The sequence below is a fragment of the Podarcis filfolensis genome (genome assembly GCF_964270895.1).
Source record: "Podarcis filfolensis genome assembly, chromosome: 5".
Lineage (NCBI taxonomy): Eukaryota > Metazoa > Chordata > Lepidosauria > Squamata > Lacertidae > Podarcis > Podarcis filfolensis.
The window spans coordinates 85,601,126-85,628,689 of NC_139608.1; the positions used below are offsets into that span (position 1 = coordinate 85,601,126).

Here is a 27,564-nt window from a genome sequence, read left to right on the forward strand (position 1 = left end):
GACAGGCATCTTTCTAGGTGAATTAAAGAAATCGAGACAGAAGGATTGATTTACATAACCAGTTTCTATCACCAAGTAGAAACAACTCATTTAAAGCATTTGTTTTAATTAAAAATAATTTATTTAGATTCTTCTTTAACATGAATATAACCTTTATGCAAACTCAGGTGGCACCCTCCAAGATTCTGAAATACTTAACTTTAATAAAATGTTATACAATGCACTGCTTATTTTTAGATAATAAACCAATTGCAGGGATCAGGTAGTTGCAAAACATAAAACAGGCGCAAAAAGGTCACTCAGATAAATCAGTGGAATAACAATTCTGACCTGACCTGGCCCCAATTCCAAGCCATAATCTAGGGATAGGATGACCGATTGTGATGATTTTCCTCACAGGACTTCCTTTGCCAAAGCAAGCAGCTTTTCATCATTGTTTATGGTTGTGTTTATTGTAAATCAAGAGCTACTTTCAAACATAGTGGCCACACTTGGAGAGCACAGTCCGCTAACTCATAATCGTAATTTGCTAGGTATTGATCTGCACAAAAAAGATAATAAGCAGAGCACAATTAACAAGTACTTTGCAAAGCAATGCAGGAGGTTTTGTGGCTTGAAAATACTGCTTTGGTAATTGATGAGAGCTCATTCACAACTGAGCATACCCAGTGGGTTTTTGTTTACTTGCTTGCTTCATTCTGTTTGCTTAGGCTTATTTCCAGTCTCTATAGCAACTGACAATCTGTTAAGGGCAAGCTTATTTATCATGTTGATTTGTATTAAAGCCAGATTTCATTTAAACCATTTTTTTAAAAATATACTTTCAATATAACTTATTAAAAACCCCAATTTAAATCTGATTTCCAAAAAATCGTCTTTTATCTTTCATCATAGTTATGTCTTAGGGGACCTCTGTAGAGTAGGGAAGAGGAGCCTGTGGTCCTGCAGACATTGTTGGATTCCCATTAGCCCCAGTCACTCTGGTCAGCTATCTGGGACAATAACATCTGGAAAGCCACAAAGAAGAGAGACTGGTTGCTTACCTGCAGTTGATGTTCTTCAAGTGGTCATCTGTGCAGTCACACAGCCCTGTTGGTGCTCCCCCCCCCCAATCTGCTGGCAGTTCGAAATAACTGAATGGAAAAGTCCTTGGCTCACCTCTTTAACCAAAGGTTCCTCGTATTTCTGGGAGGGAAGGGTAGTTGTTGGTTTTCTGGCGAAGGTTCTAGAAGGCACTGATCCCAGCAACGTTGAGTGCACTGATAACAACTGAAAGAACATCAATTACAGACAAGCAATCTTTCTAGGATGCTGAATTGTATAGAGAGTGTGACAGAATAAAATTTGATTCTTCACTCATGTTCTTTGTATCTTATCAGCTAAAGAATTTATGGAAGAGGAGCCAAAGGAGCCAGTCTCCCAAACAAGATCAAACCAACCCAACAAGTATAAGCAATGGACTCTAGGTCGGGGTGCACACTATATGATGGATCAACAACCTCGTCTGATCCAAAGGATGGAATCTGGCTATGAAAGCAGCGAACGCAACAGCAACAGCCCAGTCAGCCTGGACATGCCTTTATCAGAGAGCTCTAGCACCTCCAGGTAAGTTTCATAAAAATATTACCTGGTTCCAGTTTCAGTGCTCTAAATCTCAGTTCACACATTACCCTTGTAATAAATCATTGCAAGATTTCCCTGTTAACCACATTGGGAGCTTACATGGAGAGATGGTCTGTAAATTAGAATAAATTAAAAATCTGCACAGGCCTCCCAAGGGCTTTAATGGCTGCTAAATTGACAACTGAAGAAGAGTAAAAGAAGAGTTTGGATTTGATATCCCGCTTTATCACTACCCTAAGGAGTCTTAAAGTGGCTAACAATCTCCTTTCCCTTCCTCCCCCACAACAAACACTCTGTGAGGTGAGTGAGGCTGAGAGACTTCAGAGAAGTGTGACTGGCCCATAGTCACCCAGCAGCTGCATGTGGAGGAGCGGGGAATCGAACCCGGTTCACCAGATTACGAGTCCACCGCTCTTAACCACTACACTACACTGGCTACAGGTGCATGTGTTGAAGGGATGCTTTTCATCTCTCACTTTGCCCCATTTCCCAAGCGGGCAGGGCAGCCAACATTTGCCAACAGTGCCCCACTATCTCCTGCAAAGAGGAACAAGGAAGTCCCAAACTGTTTACTTTCTTGTTCTATTTGACTTTAGTTATTCCAACCCACTCTTTATGTTCTGTTCTAAACTGCAGGCAAGAGGAGCCGAGCAGCTAATACTAGAGATAACAGGGAATGATAATTGCTGGGGAGTGATTTCCTTGTTTCTCTGTGCAGGAAAACAGTGTTGCTGGGGGACAGAATTGCCCACAGTGGCCAGATAAAGAAGCTTCTGCACCTCTTAAGAGGTTAATGTATAAACTAAGCCTAGGATCTTGGAGTTTGAGATAAAATATAAATTCACTACAGTGTTGGAAGTAAACAAAACACCAGAGATTTCAGCCCCTTGTTCTTAACTTTAGACCATTCTATGGGAGTGCATTTTGGGGTTCTAAGCAGCCAGAATGCCATATGTGAAATACAGGATAGGTCCTTAACCTCTACTTTTAGGATCTGTATACTTGCGGCTTAAAAGGTTAAAATGTTAACTAATTGTTGAGGAAGGTATGGAAATCACCTTTTGAAGATCTGGCAGGTCTAAATCCATGGCTTCTAGGGCAAAGGCTATACAATAATACTGCACCTAAAGTGTAAAAAATACTGGGAGGGCAGGGGAGGAACAAAATGGGGAGGGGTGAGGTGGAAAGGGTTTGGACAGGTGTGGAAAGTGGGTTGGCAAAGGCCTTTGTGAGTAGGCAGGGTTGGTGCGTTGGGCAAGCAAGGACAGCAGACTCTAGTAGTTCATATTAGAATAACCTTGCTTTTCTTCGGGTTAAAGAGATTCTCATATGAAGCGACCTGGAGCTTTTGTTCCTGCCTGGCGTAACATTCCCAAATCACATAGCAGCAGTATCTTGGAGGTAGAATCTGCACCAACTGCTGGTTGCTGGTCAAAGAACAAGCACACCATCGGTAATGGTAAGGATTTATTTTCCCTCCTAAAGTACTTGCAGTCCTTGGAGCATGTTATTTCTATTACTCTCTCCACCTGCTGGTCGTCCCCCCCCCCCCCCGATCTCACACAAGTAGAAGGCATCAGAGCTGTGGGTATTCCTCCCTGTGTCACACTAGCACAAGCTCTTAGTATTGGTGGCAGAGTATCGTTGGCCCTCAACACCAAAAGAAAGGCTGGTGAAAGCTCAAGGGATAGGCTGTGAGGGCTCAGAGCACCTGCAGTACGAACAGAACACACTACATACACAATTCGCTGAATAATCAGGCATACATCATCAGGAATGAATCTTTTCTCTTATACTTTTAGTTCCATTTAACAGAAATGCCACTTGACACGTTTTCAGTTGTATTATTTTTGCTTGGTGCTGTGGTAGTGGGGAAAATGAAAAGCAACCACAATTAGAAGTAGGCTGTTGTCATCCAGAAAAATACATGGTTTTTTTGTAAACAACAAAGAGGCTGCTGGTACCTTAGAGACTAACATTTGTTACGGCATAAGCTTTTGTGAACTGCAGTCCATACCATCAGATGTATGAAGCATTATCCTAAATTGCTGCCATGGGTGGGTGTCTGCCTGTACACACACACACACACACACACACACACACACACACACACACACTGAAATATAGTTACCAGGTAAATCACTGTTTAGATGCCTGCTTTCATTTTCACTCTATTCCACACTGCTACATCTAGGCGCAAGAGCCTTCAATGGTGGAGCAGTGATCATAACCATGGTTTGAAAAAGCATACTAAACAATAGCACGAAACATTGTTTGCAAACCCACTTCAAGCTGGTTTCTGATTTGGGTTTATTGGCTGATTACAAGGTATGGTTGGTCACTTCATTGCAGCAACCACCCAGAAGTTGTAGGACTGCAACCCCCGTCATTCCTTACCGTCGGCCAAACTCCATGGGAGTTGTGAGAGTTGGAGTCCAACAACCACAGAGTCCATAGGTTCCCAAGCCCTGCACTAAACATAGTTAAGCTTTATTGGTTGTGGTTTATTATGATGTCTGAACTCTGAGAGAGCTAGAGAGGGGGGGGAGGGAGTTTTAACGTAGATTGATCTGAATTAGCAAAAGGAAATGGGGTGGATGAGAAGCCCAAGGAACAGCCTATCTTTTCCAGACTAATTTGGGGAACAAGAAATTGTACAGCGGTTTGGGTTTTGTGGTGAAAGAATAGAAGGTATAGGAGATGATGCTAAAATTGCATGCCCAGCAAGTAGAGAGGTATTGGTGTGGGCAGAAATAGCAGGTTTTCACCTCCTTGATAAGTCTCATATTGGAAGTAATTGCTTGGTACAAACTTTGTATGAGCTATAGTAGATTTAAGAAAACTGACCAAGTTTTTTTTGGGGGGGGGAGTGGAATCCTGGAAAGAAAACGGCATGTTTATTAACAAAATGTGGTGTTCTTGATGTTTTTTTTTCCTTTTCAAGGCGGGGAGGTGCTTGTCTCTTCTAAGAGTGAACTGGATGAATTACAGGAAGAAGTGGCAAGGAGGGCCCAGGAGCAGGAACTTCGAAGGAAGCGGGAAAAGGAACTGGAGGCTGCAATGGGCTTTAATCCCCGCCCAAGCAGGTTCATGGACCTGGATGAACTGCAAAACCAGGGTAACATGTATGGGCAGGCTATCCATCTTGCACAGAAGTGGTAGGATTGGGGTTGGCTGATCTGTGCCTCGGATGATAAATGGGGAGAGAATGGTTTACTACAAAGATCATTTCACACTCTTTGGGGGTTGCAGTGTAACTTCTGTAGCAGTTTCATACATACTTGCATAGTTTGTTAGATGTGTTTCAGTAGAAAAAGGAGGTCCTTAGCTTTATTGATTTCCTTTCCTTTCTGTCCTATCATTGGATCCCAAAGGGCTCTAAAGGCATTAAAATAAGTGAAATATTTTTTTACATTGGGGCTGCTGTCAAGAGTGAACTAGATGAATTACACCCAGAAGCTATAAAACGCCCAAGAATGAAAAACAAATATACAGATTTCCACTAGAGATACTATGTTTTGTGATACCTCTTATTCTGAAGTTTTTTTTTCTGTCTATGTTATATCCACTTTTAAACAAAGTTCCTCAAAGTAGTTTACAGAAATGGAGTTAATAAACCAACTGCTCTAACCAGTAGTTTGAACTGAGCTTGAAAATGAACAGAGAGCTAGGGAAGCTGTTTTTAAAACCGCAAGGTATGTTCCAAACAAGCAGTTCTGGTTAGTAGCGTTTTCACTGCATTGAACACAGGCTGTCATTTCTGAATAGTCTTCAAAGGGAGTCCAACATATAATATGTTGCAGTAGTTAATTTGGATGTTGCCAGGGCATAGATGACAGGTGGTTAAGCCATCTCAGTCTGGGAGGAGTCTCAGCTGGTGCACTAGCTTTAGATAATGAAAGGGACATCTGAAGTTGGTGCTGAAATTAACAGCAGTTTCAAACTGTGAATCTGACCCTTTAGGGGAAGAAGAAACTCTCCAGAGCAGGCTGAACAAATATTCTACCTTTTCTGGACTGAGCTTCAGTTTATTAGCCCTTATCCAGTTCATTACTGCTCCTGGGTTCCATATTTAGCCCACCCACCTCCTCCCTGTATTAGAGGAAAATGAAGGATAAAACTGGATATCATCAACATACTAATGATACTTGCTTCTTAATCCCTGGGTAGCTTGGCTGCATTTGACCCACAGTTTTCCCTCTCTTTCTCTCTGCTGTGCTTGTGATTCTGAGAAGGGTCTGCTATTCAAAATGTTGCAGAGCTAAGGTTGCTCTGCGTTAGGGAGGGGATGTTGTCTTTTGCTGAGGTGAAGCGGGGAAAGGAAACTTGAAAAGAATGTCAATGAAAACGAAGAGTGCTGCCCCCTTGCAGGGAGGACTGATGGCTTTGAGAGGTCTGTGCAGGAGGCAGATTCAGTCTTTGAAGAGTCACTGCATCAAGAGCAGAAGGGAGACTGTGCTGCAGCTTTGGCTCTCTGTAATGAAGCTATATGTAAGTAATTCTTAATTGCTTCAGCTTACCCCGCTTTTTGCAGTTTACTAATATCTAATATCATCACTTAGGAAAGTAGAACTGGACAGGTCAATGCAAACTCACAGTTGGAAAAAGCTTGTGTGTGTCTTAAAAGTGTATGGAGGCATCGTCTTTGTGAGCACCATCATCCCTGGAATTCAGTCCTAGCGTTTCCCCATCCCCTTTTCCGACTGGGGCTCCTTTTGAACTAAGGCAATAGGAAGAGGAACAAAAATGTTCCACTTGATGCCAACAGTTCTGACTGCTGTATTATTCTACCTCCTGCTTTCCAGCCGCCCGTCTCCCCCACAGCATACATTTCCCCCCCAGTTCAGAGACTGGTTTCTCAAAAAGTTTAAATTCCCAAAGTACAGCATATAGTTGCCTGATCCCCCGGAAAGGAGAGAGTGTATGCTGTACCAATTGAAATTTTGTGATGGAAGAGGAGGCATCAGTGTTTCAATAAGTTTAAGACATGTGCTGTGACTTTTGGGAACATGTGCTGCTGCATTTCTTTATTTTGATACGTTATATTTTTGATTGGCTGACTCTTTCCCCACCCTCCATTCCCTTCTTGCTGGTTAGCAAGGTTGCAGACAAACTGATTTCTAATGTCATGGCTTTGGAAGGTTGAAAGTATTTCTTTTTGGAAGTCTGTTCTCATGGATTAAAGGAAACAAGAAGGCAAAATACAGACTTCATAAAGGCTCTGGTAGCAAGTGTCCCAACTGGCTATATCTTGGATTTCATATCCTGACTAGATTCATTTGTATATAGAGTATTATTACAGTATTTGGAGCTAAACACGGCCATTTGAAAAGAAACAATTAGTAGCTTCAATGCATCAGGGAGTGACCCATGTCACAGAGAAGAGGGGGTTTCCTAAAAAAAGAAAAATAACAAAACAATTTTGCTCAGCTTTGTATCTTTTCAGTTTTGATTAACCTGTTTGGACACATAGCTAACCTGAATGTGCATTAATGGGAACGGATGCATCCTTGTGGACTCTTCTGTGGCAGTATTTGCATGTTTCTTTTTTATGTTTTTGTTGCATCTTTTGTTTTTCTCTCCCTCCCCCCCAGTTTTGTTTTTGTTTCTGCTATGTTTTCTTTTGCTTTTTAGCTAAACTAAGACTTGCCATGCATGATGCCAGCTCTAGCACTCACAGCAGAGCTCTAGTCGATAAGAAGCTGCAAATCTGTATCCGAAAAGCACGGAGCCTCCAGGATCGCATGCAGCAACAGCAGCCAGCACAGCCGCCGCCCACCCGCCACCCGCCACTGGGGGGCAACATGACCCAATCTTCAAGGTAGACTAAGAATATTGCAGTACTCCAGATCTGAATTGGGCCTGATCTGGAAAGAAGAAGTGAGCTTATATGTTCCTCGGTTTGTGTGAAACCCCTTCTTAAACTCATGCCCCCAAGCAACTTAGAATATTGTGGACCTCTCCAGGTGGTGAGAATTGGATTTTGGTTTTTTTTTGGTGTTGAACCGTGCAAACCCTGATCCAGAACTAGGAGCACAATCCATTGAAAGGTTAATGCCTCTGTAACAGATGTGGGAAAGGTGTCTTGTTTTAATGGAAATGTTCAATTTGGCAGGGGTAGGGGGTGGAATATGCATTCTAGTGCTGAAGATGGAAGTAGACATCTCATTTTTAAAAAGTCTGCAAAGTATGCACAGTGGTTGAGGAATGCTGCTCATAAGGCAGTAAGCTTGCTGGTTTTGGGGGGTTTGCTGTGCTCATTTCTAAAGGCCACTCTTCTTCCAGCAGGGAATAATAGTACCTCTCCTTTTTTAAAGGCTGAGAATGGTGTGGGCATAGGAGCTGAGTGAATGTTCCTTATCACTAGTGATACTGTGGATGTTGGCCAACAAGGAACCAGCAGGGGCACACAATGAATTTTACTGCATGTGCCTAGCTAAGGGGGAATCACAACAACAAAATGGCAGTTTAGATGCTGAGAAAACAAAACAGAACCACTTATAAGGAGAAAGACAGAGAGAGAGATCCACTGCAACAGCCAAGTGCAACAACTTTGCATTAATTGTACAATAAAACAATTGTCTAGTAAGGTATTTAAAGAAATTGATAGTAGTTTGCTAACCCAGGCAGGTTTTCTTCACCACAAAGAAAAAAATAATAGATAGATGACAGTACCATTTAAAAAGGAGCCGTGTGAAGGCAAAAATGAGAAGATGTGAATGAGTGAGAGTAAAAAAAGAAGAAGAAATGCTTTACAATACCAAAGTTGAATATGCCATGTAGATAAAAGAAAGCCCTTCTGTTAATGAGTTTTGATGAGACATCTTCGGAAATCACAATGATGACCCTGCAATAGCTGTCCACAGGGTGTGTGCACCCCAGCAACCCAACATTGACTGCCATACAATCAGTTCTTGTCTGATTTCTGCAAATCCTGAATTATTATTTTTTAACCAGGTTTGTGTGTATGGAGGCTTCCTAGTCTGCAAAGTAGTTTTAGAATGTGGCACGAAGTGTTTGAGTATGTTCTTCAGTACCAATCAAATTGTCAACGCCAAGTTACAGGTACTGAACCAGGATCAATACTTATGTGGTAGCAAGCTGATTTTTAAAATTGTATCTAACGTCCCCAAATGCACACAAACTAGCAAATAAAATGTGGAAGCATGCCTTTTTCCAAACTAGTATTAAGTGAAGTCCTTAGTAGGTAGGTAGGTAGGTAGGTAGGTAGGTAGGTAGGTAGATAGATAGATAGTCAGTCAATCTTTGGAAGTATCCTGACTTCTGCTCAGTTCTGGGACATGCCATTTCTTTTTCCATGCATTGGAGGGTCGCTTCCTGTGTTCTTAAATTTGGGGACTTGGAAGCAGGAAAACTCTCTTAGTATCAAGGGGGATGAGAACCTCCCTTCTCTAGTACTTCAGAGATGCATCTGAAAAGAGGCACATGTTCAAATTTTCCTCAGTTTCAACAATAGCTGTATCATATGGCCAAATTGCTTTATAGTAAAGGGCAAATAGCAATTGGGGTGGGTGTGAGAGAGCGAGTGGCGGGCAGGAAGTTGGTATGATCCGCAAATCCAAACCAAGGACACATTTCAGACCTGGGACCCACAGCTGCTTTTTCTTCAGAATAAAAGTGGCCAGTTTGAGTATGCTTTTTAAAAAGCATGAATAACAAAATGCAGATTTATGCTAAGCCTTGCTTGTTACAGCTTTCTCCTAGTCCTTTTGAGATTTAGCTGGAAACTGGCCTGAAAGCCAAAATCCTTTGAGTTGGGGGCAGGCAGAAAGGGCTGGAGAAAAGAGACTCTGCCCTTAGGTATTTCTTCCAAAATCTATGCTAGTTTTGCTTCAGATTTAATAGTTATGAATTTACTCACTTTATGGTGGTCGTTGGAGAGACGTTACATTGAAAACGAACCATATTGCCCCATTTCCTCTCATTCAGACTGTTGTGGTTGTGACAATCTCTTGTGGAGAAAAACTTAGAAGACATCAAAAGGTGATATCTTCGCCACGTTATTAGCCTAGAGTTCTGGTTATTTCCTCCATTACAGTGTACTGTGATGTACTGTACACTAATTTAGATCCCTACGGCGTGTATTATACAGACATGAGTGGAAATAAGATCTCTGGAATATAAAGTTCCATCACAGTTTTAAAATTTGACATCACCATATGCACAAAAAGTATTCTTTTACCCATTATATTCTGTAGATATGTATCTGTTACAGAAATACTCATGTTAAAACAACATTACTTCAAAGGTAATTTTTAATGTGGAGAGTAAATCAACTTGTAACACTATTATAGTCACTGGTTCTCAGGGTGAAGAGTCAACTCCATCTAAAGCGCTTACTGGTTGAATCTTCTGCATGATACCTTCAAACTTCCTTTTACACTTGCTTTTGGAAAACTTCAGCTTAAAAAAAAATGTGGAGAAAATAAGTTCTAAGAAGAGTTCTACCATAACACAGCAGATGATGCACATAAGCTAGGAATTGCATCTTCTTGGTTTTATGAGGATCTCCTCTGCCCTACTCAGATTAAAAAAACATACTCCGTGTTTGGGTTTCCCTCTAGATATCTTCCAAGCTGCAACTGCATTTCACATGCACTTTAACTAGGAGTATTTTGACAGAATGCACACCAAAGCTCTTTGTTATGGATACTGCTTTGTGAATGATGATGATAAGTACCAATGGGACTCATGCCTGTAAGAAGACTAAATGTTATCCTGAAATCAGTAGCCTTTCTTCTCCCACCCCACCAATTTATTATTTTTTAAAATGCTAGAAGAATTAACAATGTGCCTTGTTGAAGGTGAATTAGAGTGGGCGTTGGTGGAGCACAAGGGGTTTCAAATTCATCCTAAGATTTGTTTTCCACTTAAGAAGCACTAAAAACTGACTGTGATTTTATGTGTGTTTCAGTGAACAGACTGGCCCGCTCCAAGTACTGCTGAGCCAGAAGATTGTACTGGAACCCAGCAGAGAAGCAGAACTTGGGTCCAGTTCTTACTTCCATCCACCTGCTTCCCATCATGAAATGCAGTCATCCTATCCCAAGTCCTTTCTCCCACCTCCTCCTGAAAGCAACCCCTCTTGCAAGCCTTCTCTGAACTTTCAAACTGCTTCTGCTGGTTTCAGTGATCGAGCTCCCTCTTTTCCAAGTAGACATGGGGTGGGTGACAGATCCACTGGAACGGAGAATGAAGTCTGCCATGATACAGTGCGAGAGGGAGTCTCTCCCACTAGTCTAAAAGACAATAAGGATTGCAGCAGTAGCAGTAAGCTCGAAGAAGTGCATAACATAGTGGCTTCTCTCACACCATATTGCAAATTGAAAAGCAACATGGTAAACTCTGGATCTTTGCCTACGCTCTTCCCCTCTTCACATCCAGCGCAAGCACCATCTGATAAAAACAGCATTCATAATCCATGCTTCAAACCATCAGGTTTTTCAGAGAGGCCTCCTGTTGAGCAGCAGTGGGCCAATCACGTCATAACCCTGACTTCTCTTTCCCCTTTGCCCCACTGTCCTCCAGATCCATTGCCGACTGCAAATAGGTACCCAAGAGCAAACAGCCATGAGAGTTTACATCACTCACAGGAAGAATTTGTCAGTGGGGGTTCTCTGAAACCTGAGATGATCAGTGCTAAGGGGCATGTTCGCTCCCTTGCAGAGCAATTTCAGCGGTTGCAGGGTGTCCCCCAGAAGGAGGGCACTCATGAGAAAGAAAGGGAAGTGTCTGTCTGTCATGATCAGTATGTTCCAATGTTACAACAGGAGCCCTTCAGCAATCCTCAATTCCTAGGGCATAGGCAGCCAGTAGTTGGAAGGCAAGAGAATGGAATATGGCTTGCTGAAAAGTTGAACTCGTGCCTGAGTTCTAGAGACAAGTTCAGTTCCGGAAATTATTTTAGTGCTCACAGTAAAATGTCCGAGAGTTCTGGATCACACAATGAAGAACTGTGTAACAAAGGGGAACAATGTTCCGTAGATCCTGACTTATCCCCGAGGAAGTTCAACCACGAGGGAGAAGTGGGAGAGGTGAATGACGGCAATCTTGCTGGCTTGGTTACATCTATGCCTGTGGACTGTTGGGTAGACAATGTTAAAAGGTATTATAGTTCTCAGCTGGATTGCAAGAGTGCCACCTGTCTTCCGGTGCCTAGGAACAAGTCGCCTGTGTCTCATCAAGTAGCCTTTGGGGAGGATCCAATACAGAAGCACCCACAGTGGAATGAAGACACAGAACAGGAGATTTCTGAGCTGGAGTCACTGTATCAGGCTAGCTTACAGGCATCTCAGACAAGCCAGTCTGTATCGGGAAGGCTGGACAATCCCTGGCATCCATTGGGCAAGACAGGTAATGTAAATGCTATGAATTGCCATATATATATATATATATATATATATATATATATATATATATATATATAGGGGCCTAGACTGGCAAAATATTGCAAGTTCTCAGTGCCTTGGAGTGTATAAAAGGCATTTCAATTTAAATTAAAGGCCAGTAGAATTGCATCTTTTGACATGTATTGCACCAGTTGGTAACATTGGGGGTTTGCAGTATAATTTCTGTTGCTCAAAAAGGCACAGTATGAATTTTTTGGAAACAAATGTGTAAAACGAACATGTCATGAAATAAACGCTTAAAGCACACAAGTTATGCAGATAAATCTGTATCACCAGGAAAATGCTGCCAACATTTTCCTCTGAACTGATATGTTTTGATGTTCAGTTACTTTCTTTTTCATTCAATCTGTGCACATTCCTTGTAAAAGTTTCCCTTGGTGCACAAATCTGTCAAGCTCCATGCAAAAGCTCAAACCTCTGCCATTAACTGGAGTGTTCTTGTACTATTTCCTACAAGTCATACCTATTTTTTCTTCTATGCCAGAGCCTCAAATTTGATGGGTTATTCTTCCTCTGAAGAATTCAGGTTTTATGAACACGATAATAAACAGTTTTGCAGCAATTCTCATTAATCGTGACCTATCTTCAGTCAAGACAACCCTCTTAGCTTGGCAGCTGCATTTTTTACAAACTTTTACCAAGCTGTGGCTTTCCCTAAGTTTAAAAAATAGAAATGTGCAATGATTTCATGAGGAAGAAGACACGGTTATGCAATATTCTGACATTGTAGGATGAGTCTTTTACTCAGCAGATCATGCCTGCCTTTTCCCTAAATTGATGGTAATAGCCAAAATTGGACTGGTAGAATAGAAGGGGTTAGGGTAAGGCCCTTGTAATAATAATAATAATAATAATAATAATAATAATAATAATAATAATAATTTTTATTTATACCCCACCCTCCCCAGCCAAGGCCGGGTTCAGTGCAGCTAACAAGCAATAATAAAAACAAGTTGAATGAATTCAACTTAAAAACAAGATTAAAATACAACAATTAAAATATTGAAACATTAAAATATTAAAATGCAGCCTCATCACAGGTGGAGAAAGGTAAAAGAAAAAAGAAAGAGGGAGAGGGAATCAAATTGGTTCCAAGCCAAAGGCCACGCAGAACAACTCGTGTCTTACAGGCCCTGCGGAAAGAAATTTGTAGTCTTAAGGTTCTAGTCTTCCCCTCCCCTGCCATATCCTTCCTTCAATCTTTCCACTTTTCCTGGTTTTGCTCCCTGTATATGCTGAGCTTTCAATGCTCCTAGGCCAGCATGGGTTGTAATTGGGAGGCAACAGGATGAGTAAGTTTAATTCCATGTGTTGAATGGCCATGCCCTACCATTCTTCCTGTGTTCTGCCATCAGTGGCCTTTGAGTGCTCCAAGCAAAGTTCAGTTGTGCAGCTTAGTGAAAAATAGTCACTGGTGCAGACAGTGCAGCTCCTCTGCCAAACACACATATAGTTTTTCACCTTGGTTAATATGAAGAAACTAAGGTAATAGCTGTGAGAGGTATAGGAATGTGAAACTAAGTTGTGAGTAATTTAGCTAATTTTTTTTCTACTGATAATCTGTGTAATAAAAATGAAATGGAACTGTATAATTTTAAATTGTGACTTAATTGTTTCTGGACCTTAAATGTGGTGTCCTGTAAAATAATAGGTTATGGGATAGATTATAAAGATCTCTGTTCTTTTTGCCAGCTCTCATAGTTTAGACTACTGTACTGGTCACTGATGGTTGGCAGGAAAAACCTGAATGTTTTACAGATGTATACTTACAAGTTCAGCTTACCACTACTTTTTCCCTCCCCTTCCCCCACAGCATCTGCAAACTTACCTACCAGAAAGATGCGCGGTGTAGCTTGCATGGGTCTTTCAAAAACACCAACAGCAGAGATCGAACGTAACCTCTATGGAACCATTGCATCTCCAGTCTCCAAGGTAGCAACACATTGTACATGTGTGCTGAAAAGAGGGTTGTGTTAAATAAAGGAATGCTAAAAAGATGTGAGGAAATAAAGAGCTAGAAGCCGGGCAGTTATAAATACTTGTTTTAGATTAAACCTTTCATCATATCCAGCATTAGAAGTAGGGGCAGCTAAATCAGTTTACCTGGTCATGATCCTAATAACTTTTTAGTGTGGTTACAGATAGGTAGCCGTGTTGGTCTGCCATAGTCAAAACAAAAAAAAATTTTTTCCTTCAGATACACTTCTGAAGAAGTGTGCATGCACACGAAAGCTCATACCAAGAACTAACTTAGTTGGTCTTTAAGGTGCTACTGGAAGGAAAAAAAATTTTTTAGTGTGGCTTACTGAACCATAATATGAAAGAAATAATGTTCTAAACCCAAGCACACATATGCCAGTCCTTTCCCAGTGGACTTAAATCAATACAGAGCAAACTGTTGAATTTCCACGTTCTGCTGGAACAGTTCTTGAGCTGGGCTAACCTGATGCTGAACATTGTTGCTGCATTTCAAGATGGCTTCTCCACATCCAGCATAATACCATTATTTTCTAAATCTGATGCAAATTTCTATTGCTTTGCAGCCTTGGGTGGAACCTAACATAGTGCTAAGACAGTTGTTCCATCAATGCAAGTATTTCTGCTTGTGCAGTGAAACATTCTCCCTCTCTCCTCTCGCTGTGCTAGGGGTTCCAACAACCCTCTGAAGCAGATTTGGGGATGGCATGGAGCATGTGTAGTGGGAGAAGTCCTGGGGCACAAGTGGAAATCCATTAATAGAATACCCTCCTTTGCTTCCTTATTTTTTTGCCATTTCTGAAATGGAAATGTTAATGATCGATGTAATTTCAGTGTCCATTTCTGAAACTGCGTGTCATATTGCTGTGGTCTCCTTTAGCTAATAGTGTTGTATGCCCATTTTCAATGGCAACATCTCTTCAGGTACCATACCCAAGAAACCACGGCAGAGAGCCAGAAGAGGAAATGTACAGTGCAGAGAACTTCCGTCGCATTGCACGTAGTCTCAGTGGGACCGTCCTCGCAAACAAGGAGGAGACACTTGTTTCTTCCCACAGTTTTGTAAGTACAAGATTCAGATATGAGTGTGATTGAGTCACCCCCCGCCCCAAATAATTTATTTAGCTTTATTGCCAAGTTCTAAACAGGGGGGACATTTTAATAAGCTTGTTCTATGAGCCGTTCTTACATCTCTTCTCATTTAACAGAAAGTGCCTTCCTGCTTATGCCATTGGCACATGGGTCAGTTAAGTTTCACCTCTCTTTTAGGTTGTTTTGCTGTTTTTAGTACCAATACATTCTAAACCAAGGGTAGCCAGTCTGGGGCCTTGCAGATACAACCCCTACCATCCAGGACTAGTGGCCATGCTGGCTGGAGGTGGTGGAGAGTGTTATAGTCCAAGCCTTCTTGGGGGCATCCTACTCTGTATCTAAAACCTTTCAACTGCTTTTCCAACACTTTCCCTCAGAACCCCACATCCAAAGCCTTTGCATTAAAAGATTATGAACAGCCATGCAGTCAGTAGGGTGCTATGGCCAAATTTCAAAGATTCTAGGGCTGTGTTTGGTGCAACATACACTCATTTCTACTAATCATAAAGTGCTTCAGAGTGCAATTCTGTATTCAGAAGTGAATTCCACGGTGATCAGTGGGGCTTATTCACAGGTACAACCTGCCTACTTAAGCTATCCACCCAATAGTGGTTCCCTTCCTCATCATCTCCAAAACAGAATACAAGTCCTTGGAAATGAAATACACTTATAGAGACCCTATAAGAGACCCTTACAGGAGTGTTCCTTTGGGGCAGGAATGCCTCAAATCTTTCTCCAGAGGGCATATGGTATTCAGCTCCCACCCTGAGTTTTAGAATCACTGGAGATGGTGAATATGTTTTGGAAGGATAAAACTGAGTTTGTGTCTGAGGAATCTGCAGGGAAGATGGAAGAATTGGAACTGGAGACCTGAAGATACAGACTGATAGAAAGATCAGGATATCTGGGAAGGGCAGAGAAGATCTTGATTTTCAAACCACATGCAATGGGAAGACTGGTGTAAGGCATTTATTCTTTGTGTTCCCTGTTCAGGGACAAATAAATCATGCATTTATGCAGCATGATGTCTGGAATTTTCTAAAGCTAAATTCAACCCCTTTTTGCTTTTAAGCGTGGAGTCCACTTCTCCCAAGAGGAAGCTACGTGCCCAAATAGTTGGAGCAAGAGCCCTCCTGCTCCATTCTCTTGTCAGCATCAACACCAATAGTTTTCTCTGTGGCTTTCTTCCACAGTGAGCCCGCTATATCTTTTCTTCCTTTAGCCATCTTTTTTAGTCTTCCTCATTCTCATTTTGCATTTTTGTTCTCCCTCTGTAATGGTTCTAGGGGTTGCTCGTGCGTAAATCGACGCCACACCTGGCTGGGTTACTGGGTGAACCCTTTCTGTCCGGACAGCCACTCACCCGTGGCTGTCTCAATCGCTGGCAGAATCCGTCAGTGGGCGTTTCTTGAACTTCTTCCAGCAAAGAAGCTCTTTGACGCCTAGTCTCCGCCTACTCTCCCTGCGCGGAAACCTTCTGCGCAGGGAGGGTGTGGGCAGCGGAGGACCCGTGCGCTCCCCGCTGGTCTCCGGCGAGGAGTCATGGAGCCACCTCGCCGATTCCCCCATCTGCCCCCCTTCTCCACTGGTGCTACGCTGAATTCCTTCCCCAGAAGATGGGCTGCTTCTCTCCCTCCCGGGACGCTCTCCGGAACCCCTCTGGAGCCCTCCCTCTCCCTCTGGCTCCGATGGCAGTTCCCTGACACCCTCCCTCAGTGTACTTTCCCCAACAATCATGTGCTTTGGGTGCAATGACCTTCTTTAAGTAAGTGTTGGAAGGATCGTGGCAAACCCCTGAACCCCTCAGATGTGACTGTTCTGCCTCAGTGCAGTGCACATGATGGCACTAGCTAGCAGTCAAAAACAGGCTGAAACAAGCATGCCGCAATGTATTTTTTCCTTTCAATGCCATTCTGTGGGAGCACACCCTTGCAGCTTTGGATGCCTCAGGCTCCACCTTCTCCCTCATCACCAACCTCCTCTCCCCTACCCCATGCTTTCAGCTGATCCCAGTGCCATAGCAACTTATTCCACATTGGTACTGACCTCAGGTTCTAAACAAGCTGGGGAGAAAAGAAAGCTGCTGCTGACTCTTTTCCACCAGGCGATCCTATGGGAAAGGGGAAGGAAGAAGAAGAAGCGCTGTTCACCAACTTCCAGACCAGTTGCAGCCCTTCCTGGACAGGAATAATCGTGCTTCAGTATTCGTGTGCTGGTGACTTCCCATTTGGATTACTGCAATGCTCTGTGCCTGGGGCTGCCTCTGAAGACAGTCTACAAACTTCACTTAGTTCAGAATATGGCCATGAGTGTACTAAGTGGGCCTGGGTGAAATGAGCACACAGGCTTCAACATATTCACTGGCTCTCAGTTTTGTTTCTGAGCTGAATTCAGAGTGGTGGTTTTTGATCTTTTAAGGTCCTTCACCATGGCTTGGGACCAGGGTTCCTAATGGACTCCCTCCTCCTACCTTTACCTGCCCAGACACAGACATCTTCGGAGGCCATTCTCAGGGTGCTGCTGTTGCCAAATGAGGTGTGGCAGGCAGCTATGAGAGACAGGATTTATTGTGTGGTGGCACCTTAGCTGTGCAATGCCTTCCCTATATATATATTTTTACACACACACACACAAACAAACCTGACATTTTCCTTGATCCTTTTTATTTCCCCAGATCCTTTTAATCTATTTTAGCTTTAAGGTGTATTTGGTTTTATGCTGTAGTATACTTTTATTGTCAATTCTTTTACTCTTCTTGAATATGAAATTGTTGCTGTTGCTTGCCACCTGAGAAGAGAGGGGCTTATAAAGACTGATAGCAAAGAGGAAGAAAACAGAGACCCAGGCTGAACTTTTCCAGCAGTGCTGAACACACACACACACACACACACACACACACAATTTGGTTTAATATCTTCAGTCTTTGCTCCTGTCCAGATTGCCACAACTCTCTGCTTTGGGAGACAAACCAGGCACATGTCTATTTATTAACAACTGCCCGCTAGTTTCGCAATAAACTGCTTGTGGTGGGTTACCTTTTAGTATTAAAAGGAGTGGGACATCTTATGTCCCTGTGTTTTGATGCTTTAAGACTTTCGCCTCTGCTCCCCAGCCCAGTTGCAATACCAGGCCTAAAGCAGTAGAATGTGAGGGAGTAAAACAGAGCAAAGGGAGAGAAAAGGCTGCTCCCATTTCTTTTAAAAGTTGGATCTGCCACTGCTGCTTTGTAGCTAAAGCCGTTGATTGCATGTTAAGTATGAATGCATTTGGTCTTGCCCTGAATTGTTACTTCAGCAGATATTAGGACAAACTCCAGCAAATGTTGTTGTGTTCTCCTGATATTCATGTCCTTGGCTCAGAAGGTGAGATCAATGAAACAATTTTGGATTCATTCTCTATACCTGAATCACTCTCCTGCTAGCTCAACCAGGCATTATTCACCTCATTCTTATCTCCCCTTGTCCTGTTCTCCAGTAGGACAATTGCTTCAGGTATAATAATCACATGCAGGCTTGGGACTATGACTGCTTAGAGCATATATACTCCATCCATGCTGCCAGTATTGAACCCAGCACCCCTGAAAATATTGCACATAAAATCAGTTTGTCTAAAGGATTAATGAAACCAGTCACTATTTGGGGGGGTATCCTTTTATTGCTTATGTTGGTGCTGATGCTCTTTGCCCTGGAATGATGCAGACAACCTTCTGGAAAGACTTCATTGGTTGGTCTCAACTTCTTTACTCTGTTATGCAGTGACAAGTGGGACTTGCAACAAAATGTTGCAGTTCAGAGTGCTCCTGTTCAGTGTTGGTCATGTCTTCTGTCAAGATAATTCCATTCCATTTCCGCCTCCTCCTTTTCCATTCCTGCCCCAGCATTCCTTGTCCACTCAATAAGCTTGAACCTCATTGGACTGTTTAGGGGTTTTGCTTCCCCTTAGGGTTTTTATCCACAAGTTTTATTTAATACTTTTTCAAACCTTGATGTTCCTCAAGGTTACTAATAACTTCCTTCTGTTTGTGAATGGTACTGTTTTTACTACCTAAGGGTTGGCACACTGAAAACTGAGTTTGCTATTGGTGTATACAATGTTTGCCAAGTAATGTTGGCGTACAGAAACTCTGTTTTATTAAGTTACTAGTATATGAAGCATTTTTCTTATGCTTATTTCCCAATGCTGTATATATCTGGCATTTCAATAAAATTTTGCAGGGTCTTTTTTTAAAGAAATCAGCAACAAAAAGGTGATTCTTCAAGCATTTCTGGTCATAGTCACCCATTGGTTGGTGAAATAACCAGTCTGTTTGTCTGTACCTTGACTTTCTCATCTATGAACATGTGGGTTGATGGGAATGGTATGCGTCTGATATTGAGGGGAACTGTGGAGCTGAGCAACAGGCAGCAGTGAGCAAATTCACTGAGCCCACAAGTAGATCCTTGGTTTCTGAAACCTTCAGGAAATCACTGGAAAGTATAGACATGGGGGGAAGAAGAAGAAGAAGAATTTATTATTTATACCCCGCCTATCTGGCTGGGTTTCCCCAGCCACTCTGGGTGGCTCCCAACCGAATATTAAAAACACAAGACAGCATTAAACATTAAAAACTTCCCTAAACAGGGCTGCCTTCAGATGTCTTTTAAAAGTAAGATAGTTGCTTATTTCCTTGGCATTCCACAGGGCAGGTACCACTACTGCAAAGGCCCTTTGCCTGGTTCCCTGTAACCTCACTTCTCGCAGTGAGGGAACCACCAAAGACCCTCGGCCCTGGACCTCAGTATCCGGGCTGAACGGTGGGGGTGGAGACGCTCCTTAAGGTATACAGGACTGAGGCTTTAAAGGTCAGCACCAACACTTTGAATTGTGCTCGAAAATGTACTGGGAGCCAATGTAGGTCTCTCAGGACCGATGTTATATGTGTTGGTTTCTGCTTTCCTTCACTGTGCAGCGAAAGGGTTTGTCACGAGACAGGTGTTTACATTCCACAGTCTGTACTGTTGGAGTTTCTCACGGGAAAGGGAGACTGGATGTGACGTACACTGGTTTCCTGTTTTTCACTGTTCTTTGCAGTTTCACTTTGGTGTTTCTCTCCGGGCTGTCAAGGAGAGAGGATGCATTTCTCTGCTCCGGCAGAGGCAAGATGTCTTTCTGTAATATAATCGCTTTGAACTTTAAATAAAGCAATATAGAGTATGCAGCACGTACTCCTCATCCTTCTGCTGTGCACGGGACTCTGCTTTAAACTAACACGTGGTTATGGGCCCAGAAGTCGAATCGGAGTACCGGCAAGGGATCGGAATGCAGAGGGACAGATCGGATCGGAATCTGCTCTGCGTGTCAAGATGATTGATGAGGTATGTGCTACTGCTCCGGGCAGCCTGCCAGCTTCTAGTTAATGGCCTTATGGCTGGACTTTTAACTTTAAAGCCGTTTTGCTGGGAAGAGGCAAAAGGCTCCCAGGCACAAGTTACTATGCTGGGGAAATCGAAAGTAACTTTTAAGTGCGCTTTTGGAATAAGGCAGCTGCAGCAGTGACGCAGCAAGATTTAAAGCAGCATATATAACGCTGAAGGCTGATGCCAGAGTCATGATGGCCCTTCAGGATGCTTGTGGGATTCCAAAGCTCAATAAGAAGAATTACGCGGACTGGGTTCTGTATGCAGAGGCACTTCTGCGGAAAGAGGGTTTGTTTGAGGTGATTACAGACAACCCCCCAGCTCCAGTTACAGATGTATGGGCAGCTAAGGATTCCAAAGCAAGGGGAACTCTTACATTGATAGTATCCCCGGAAGAGCTCTGTCTGTTGCGTGATAAGACCTCAGCCAGAGAAATTTGGGACGCTTTGAGAGAGGCTCACTTAAGGACAGAAGCTGGATCCACTATGTTTTACTTCAACAAGCTGCATAATATGGCTCTTGCTGAAGGTGGAGATGTGCGTTTACATCTGATGGAGATGCAAAATCTGAGACATGAGCTGCAACAGAGAGGACTCAACTTTCCAGAGGCTGTGTATTCTTTCATGATACTACAATCTTTGGGTTCAGGTTGGGAGTCTGTTGCAACCCAGATTGCTGTGCAACCAACAGCTCAGCTAACAGTGGATTATGTTACTGCCGTGATTTTAAATGAAGCAGATCGCCGGGGTGCTAGCTGCATGGGCAAGGGGGAGTCTTCACAGACGTCGTCCCATAGTGCAGTGGAACCACCAGATGGCGCCAAAGCTTTGAAGGCAGTGAAATGCTACTCGTGTGGACGTCTAGGCCATATGAAGAGGGAATGCAGATATCCCAGGGCCAAGACAGAGCAGCGCAGCGAAAGCTCATCGCGCGGAAAAGGCCGAGGCAAAGGCAAAGGTCCGGTGTCAAGGACAACGCAGCACAAGGCTATGGTTTCACGCTTCACTCCAAAGGTTGCAGAGGTCCAGAAGACGTCTAGATCTTTCTTCGTTGTTGATTCAGCGGCGACCCACCACATGTGCAACGATAAGAGACTGTTTGTGTCTTTTACACCGCAGGAAGGTGCGATTCACCAGGCGGATGACCACACAATTCCCAGTAAAGGCTACGGAACTGTTGTTCTTCACAGTTTGGACTTATCGATACAGAATGTGCTTTACGTGCCAGATGCCAAACATAATCTGCTCAGCGTTGGACAGCTGAATGAGCGGAACATTGACGTTTCCTTCAAGAACAGGAAGTGCATCATCACAAAGAAAAATGATTATGTATTGCATGCTGAATATGTTGATCGTTTGTTTGTTTTGTATTATGATGATGTTGTGCAGGATGACACTTGTTGCATTGCAGGTTCTAACAAAAGTTTGCATGCAGAATGTATTCATGATTTTCATAGAAAATTTGGTCATTTGCATTTTGAGGCAGTATCTAAAATGCCTGCCTTGGTTGAAGGTATGACTATTAAACCCTGCAGGTACCACATGAAGTGCAAAGCATGCGCAGCAAACAAGGTAAAAATGGCTGCGAAAGGTAAGGTGTCTAGTAGGCAAGCTACGGAACCATACCAGATTGTTCATGCAGATTTGGTTGGACCACTAGCGCCCTCTTTGGGTGGCAATAGGTACTTCATGGTTCTCATTGATGCATTTTCCAGATATATTTTTGTGTACAATCTCAAGCAGAAATCAGAGGCTTTTCCTAGGTTCAAGGAATTCTGTGCTTGGTTGGAAAATGTGCATGGTAAGAAGATAAAGACTCTTTTCAGTGATCGCGGGGGAGAATTCACTTCTCAGCAGTTTGAAGCTTTTCTGACTGAGAAAGGAATTCAACACGATTTGTCTAGTCCTCGCTCGCCATGGCAGAATGGACTTGCGGAAAGGGCAAATCAGACATTGCTTCAAGGGTTAAAAACCTTGCTGCATGATGCCAATCTTCCAGAGAGTTATTGGGCCGAATCTCTCTCGTGTTTTGTTTACAGTTACAATCGCAGGTTATCTTCAGCGATTGGTTGTACCCCCTATGAGAAGATGTTTGGCAAGAAGCCATACATTAAACACATGAAAATTTTTGGTTCTGACATGTGGGTTCATTCACCACAAAATTCCAAGTTAGACAAGCGTGGATTGCATGGTATCTTTCTAGGTTATCAGAAAGGGTCTTACAGAATAATGATGACTGACTCTAAGGCAATTAAGCTCACGAGAAGTGTTGAGTACAATGCAAAGTGGGGGGAGAATGTGGGAATTTTCCAATGTTATCCTGATGACGGTGATGAGACTGAGGATAGTCAACAGCAGCCACAACAACCCACACCCACTGATGAAGGTTCTGAGTCTGAATCTGAAACTGAATCGGGTGATTCAGAGGATTTCAAGAGTGCGAAAGCCTCTATGCGACCCTCTGAAAGCTCTGATCAAGAATTGGAGGAACCATTGTTCACAATAGGTCGTTTTTCTCCTAAGAAGGAAGAGGAGAGTGTTGAAGACTTAAGGCTAATTCGTAGGTCACAGAGAGCCACAAAAGGCAGACCTCCAAAGAGATTTGCTGATGAATTTGCTACGATAGCAGTAACAGCTGTTAAAAGCTCCAAGAAGGTATTTGAACCTTCTAGTTTCCAAGAAATCCAGGGTTTGGATTCAAAGGAAGCTGAGCCATGGTTAAATGCCATGAAGGCTGAACTTGATTCCTTAGAAAGGAACAAAACATGGGAGCTAGTTCCAGTAGTTCCAGGAATGAAACTGCTTGGAAGCAAATGGGTCTTCAAAGCGAAGACAGATCAAAATGGCAAGATAGTCAGACACAAAGCCAGATTGGTAGCCAGAGGTTTTGCACAGGTACCAGGTGAAGACTATCACGAGACCTACTCACCCACAGTGAGGTATGAAAGCATAAGGCTTATGCTCAAGCTAGCTGCAGAGGAAAATCTACACATTAGTCACCATGATATTAATACAGCTTTTCTGTATGGATCTCTAGATGAATCACTTTATATGCTTCCACCTGATGGCGTACAGGTAAAACAGGGATTTGTTTGTGCTCTGAAGAAATCCCTTTATGGTCTCAAACAAAGTGCACGGTGTTGGCACACAAAACTCACTGAAGTATTGTTTTCTCTAGGTTTTCAGCAAGGGAAAGCTGATCCATGTGTATTTGTCAAAGAGGAGGGGCAGAAGAAACTGTACTGTTTGTTTTATGTTGATGATTTATTATTCTTTTGGAAAGATGTCGCAATGTACAATAACGCCCTAGCTCAACTGAAAGAGCACTTTGACATGAAAGATCTTGGTGAGGTAAACAACTACCTATCTCTGGAAATAGAGAGAGATCAAGATGGTAACATTCTAGTACACCAGTCACGGAAAATTGCTGATGTGTTAAGCAAACTAAATCTGATGGATGCTAACCCTGTAGACACACCGATGACAACAGGTTATCAGATAGATGACACTGGAGAAGCATTTTCTGACACTACATTGTACAGAAGTGTGCTAGGCAAGCTAAACTTCATTGCCAGATGTTCAAGACCAGACATTGCTGTTAGCTGTAATTTGCTAAGCAGACAAGTCAACAATCCTAGTATCAAGGATTGGAAAGCTCTGAAACGCATAGCGCGGTATTTGAAAGGCACTATGCATTACAGACTGAGATTTAACAATCGAAAGTCTGGTGGTCTTGAGATATTTGCAGATGCAAGTTTTGGAAGTGACACTACAGACAAGAAAAGTACGTCTGGAGTTTGCTACATGTACAATCAGGGTCTGTTTGATTGGTCATGCAAGAAGCAAACAACAGTTAGCTTAAGTTCTTGTGAAGCCGAACTGAATGCACTGTCTTATTCACTTAAGGATTGTGAATGGTTAATACAATTGTGCAAAGATATGAAAATTCCTGTCAAATGTCCAATCCGGGTTTACCAGGACAACAAAGCATGTTTAGCTTTGCTGAAGTCTGAAGGTTGTAAGCAAAGCACAAAGCACTTGCAATTAAAGTTGCAGCATGCTAGGGAATGTATTCAGAAGGGACTCGTAACGGTGTCCTATATGCCAGGTAATGAAATTCCTGCTGATGTATTGTCCAAGATTGTATCCAGGGATCAACACTGTACCTATGTGCAAAAGTTGGGTTTGTACTGATATTGTACGAACACGCTGCCCAGTGATGTTCACAGAAAGGGGGAGGATGTTGGTTTCTGCTTTCCTTCACTGTGCAGCGAAAGGGTTTGTCACGAGACAGGTGTTTACATTCCACAGTCTGTACTGTTGGAGTTTCTCACGGGAAAGGGAGACTGGATGTGACGTACACTGGTTTCCTGTTTTTCACTGTTCTTTGCAGTTTCACTTTGGTGTTTCTCTCCGGGCTGTCAAGGAGAGAGGATGCATTTCTCTGCTCCGGCAGAGGCAAGATGTCTTTCTGTAATATAATCGCTTTGAACTTTAAATAAAGCAATATAGAGTATGCAGCACGTACTCCTCATCCTTCTGCTGTGCACGGGACTCTGCTTTAAACTAACAATATGGTCTCGGCGGCCACTCCCAGTCACCAGTCTGGCTGCCGCATTCTGGATTAATTGCAGTTTCCAAGTCGCCTTCAAAGGTAGCCCCATGTAGAGCACATTGCAGTTGTCCAAGCAGGAGATAACTAGAGCATGCACCACTCTGACGAGACAGTCCATGGGCAAGTAGGGTCTCAGCCTGCATGCCAGATGGAGCTGGTAGACAGCTTCCCTGGACACAGAATTGATCTGTGCCTCCATGGACAGCTGTGAGTCCAAAATGACTCCCAGGCTGTGGACCTAGTCCTTCAGGGGCACAGTTGCCCCATTCAGGACCAGGGAGTCCTCCACACCCACCCGACCCCTGTCCCCCCAAGAACAGTACTTCTGTCTTGTCAGGATTCAACCTCAATCTGTTAGCTGCTATCTATCCTCCAACATATGTTAACACTCAGATGTCTGTTGCACCTGAGATTGGGATGAAGGCAGGTTACAGATAGGTTGTGAGTTGGAAGGGAAACTTCAGTGGTCATGAGGGTACCTCAATTGAGAACTGCTTACAAAATTTCTGTTTAAGAACCGAGCAGCATAGCTCTTCACTAGCAGAAATTTACAGACTATTTTCAAGGGCAGCTTCATGTAGAGTGCTTTACAGCAGCAAATAGAAAGGTAACCAGAGCTTGGGTGATTGTGAACAGAGCTACATTGTCAAGCCAGGTGATCAGTTTTCATTGCTAAAAGCCATTCCTGTAATTTGCTATTATTATTAGACACATGAGCTGGGATTTATCTTGCCCAACTTCATTATGATTTTCCTGACTTTGTGAAATTGCTTGGATTTGTGTAAATGGACATGTCTCCTTGCAGTTTAACTGTTTCATTTGACTGCTTCACAGGTCTGCGATATCAGGGGAAAAAACGTTGTAGGGGCTATGGTAAAATTAGCATGTACGGGTTAGCAAATGAGAACTATTTTATGTCTGAAATCTTAGGATTCTAATCTTGGTGTATCATTGGTCATTTTAAAGATAATATGTATTCATTTGAATACTTCCCCCCCCCAACATTTAAAAATGGGGGTTGGATATTTAAAAAGTGGGGCATAATATCTCCAAGTCACGACCTGCCCTTTTTTTCTTACTGACTGCTGGCTTCACAATGAGAGTTGATTACAATGCAGAATTCCTTCCATCCTCTCGCTGCTCTTCAATGGTTTTGCACAGTGTGGGATTGCTGAAAAGCAGACACACCAAATTCAGATTATGAATAGAACTAAACCTGGCCTTACTTACCTGGTATCTATGCATTGCATATGCCAGAGATCTTGATGTATCATAACCTGGAAAAAAACCCAAAGAACTGCATGCCCCTGTTAATAATGCTTCATGTTATCCCGACCCTCAGCTTACTTTGAGTGTGGTTTGTGCTGTCCACATACTTAACATGCTGGGGATGTTAAGAAATATGTCCAAGGCCAGCCAGTATTGTGCCCTTTAGATGTTGCTGGAGCACAGCTTCCATCCTTGACCATGGGCATCTTTATTTATGCTCTGTCTCTAATCCACTTAATTTACAATGTTGACGTGTTGTTTTGGATGAAGACCGTGGTTCTTTATTTATTTTAACAGTTGATCTTAGTCATTTTGTTCATGTCTGTGTCTTCAAATTGCACTAGATTTTGCAATAGTAATAATAATAAAATAACTATACAATAAACAAGTTTTTTAATAAATAAATAAATCTTGGCAATTCTTTTACAAGTTCTGAGAACTGTGATGGCCACACCTACAACATTTCTATTTCTCTTCACAAGCAGTTGCATGCCCTTTTTGGCGTGACCATATCGCTCAGTTGTCCCTGCACTCTCCCCACCTGTTATCCCAGTTCTTTACTTGCCTGGTTTTTCCCCAGTTCTGTGTTTAATCATCATTTTCAATTCTATTTCCCTTTTTCCCTTTTGTCAAAAGGAAGTGTCCAATGAGAGGAAAATGCCAGTGGAAGCCAGACACCGTTCCTCCAGCACCACTTCCCTCACTTTCCCTCACGGTTCTCCTCCTGTGTTACCCTTTGATCCCCAGCACTATTCAACCCAACTGCAGCACCTCTCCCATGATGCACCAGTGCCTAGCATGGTGGGCAAGACACATAGGCCATCAGGTAATCACTGGGCTCTTCCTCCTCCTCCTCCTGTGTCATGGGAGAGTAAGTACGCCGCTCTTTCATCAGCTGTAGCACAAGGCTCCGGGCTGGGCTCTTCTGCAATAGTGATGCTTTTGATCCCCCCAGCTGCCTGTAATGATGCATGACCTTTCCACAATATGTTGTCTTAACACACCGCACTGCTCAATCCATACTGTAGCGAGTGGGCATATAAAATAAACTGTTCATCTTTAGCCTATGTTAAGTAGCAGTATTTCTTCATCCTGTCATGGCGGTATATCTGTCGTATGACTCTATCCCCCCACAAAGAAAAGGGTGTGAGAAGAGTTGGCAT

The 27,564-nt window shown here is 42.8% G+C and overlaps 1 protein-coding gene across 10 annotated transcripts in view; it reads left to right on the forward strand.

Annotated features, from left to right (window-relative positions):
* Positions 1-27,564, forward strand: part of USP54 (ubiquitin specific peptidase 54) — a 99,928-nt gene that overhangs the window by 70,490 nt on the left and 1,874 nt on the right. For all 10 annotated transcript variants that reach the window (XM_083615492.1, XM_083615499.1, XM_083615494.1 and 7 more), the window contains 9 exons: positions 1,380-1,605; positions 2,943-3,082; positions 4,568-4,741; positions 5,995-6,114; positions 7,258-7,444; positions 10,559-11,997; positions 13,867-13,985; positions 14,955-15,092; positions 27,038-27,227. In XM_083615492.1, coding sequence (XP_083471618.1) covers positions 1,380-1,605; positions 2,943-3,082; positions 4,568-4,741; positions 5,995-6,114; positions 7,258-7,444; positions 10,559-11,997; positions 13,867-13,985; positions 14,955-15,092; positions 27,038-27,227 — 2,733 coding nt within the window. The remainder of the gene's footprint in view (positions 1-1,379; positions 1,606-2,942; positions 3,083-4,567; positions 4,742-5,994; positions 6,115-7,257; positions 7,445-10,558; positions 11,998-13,866; positions 13,986-14,954; positions 15,093-27,037; positions 27,228-27,564) is intronic.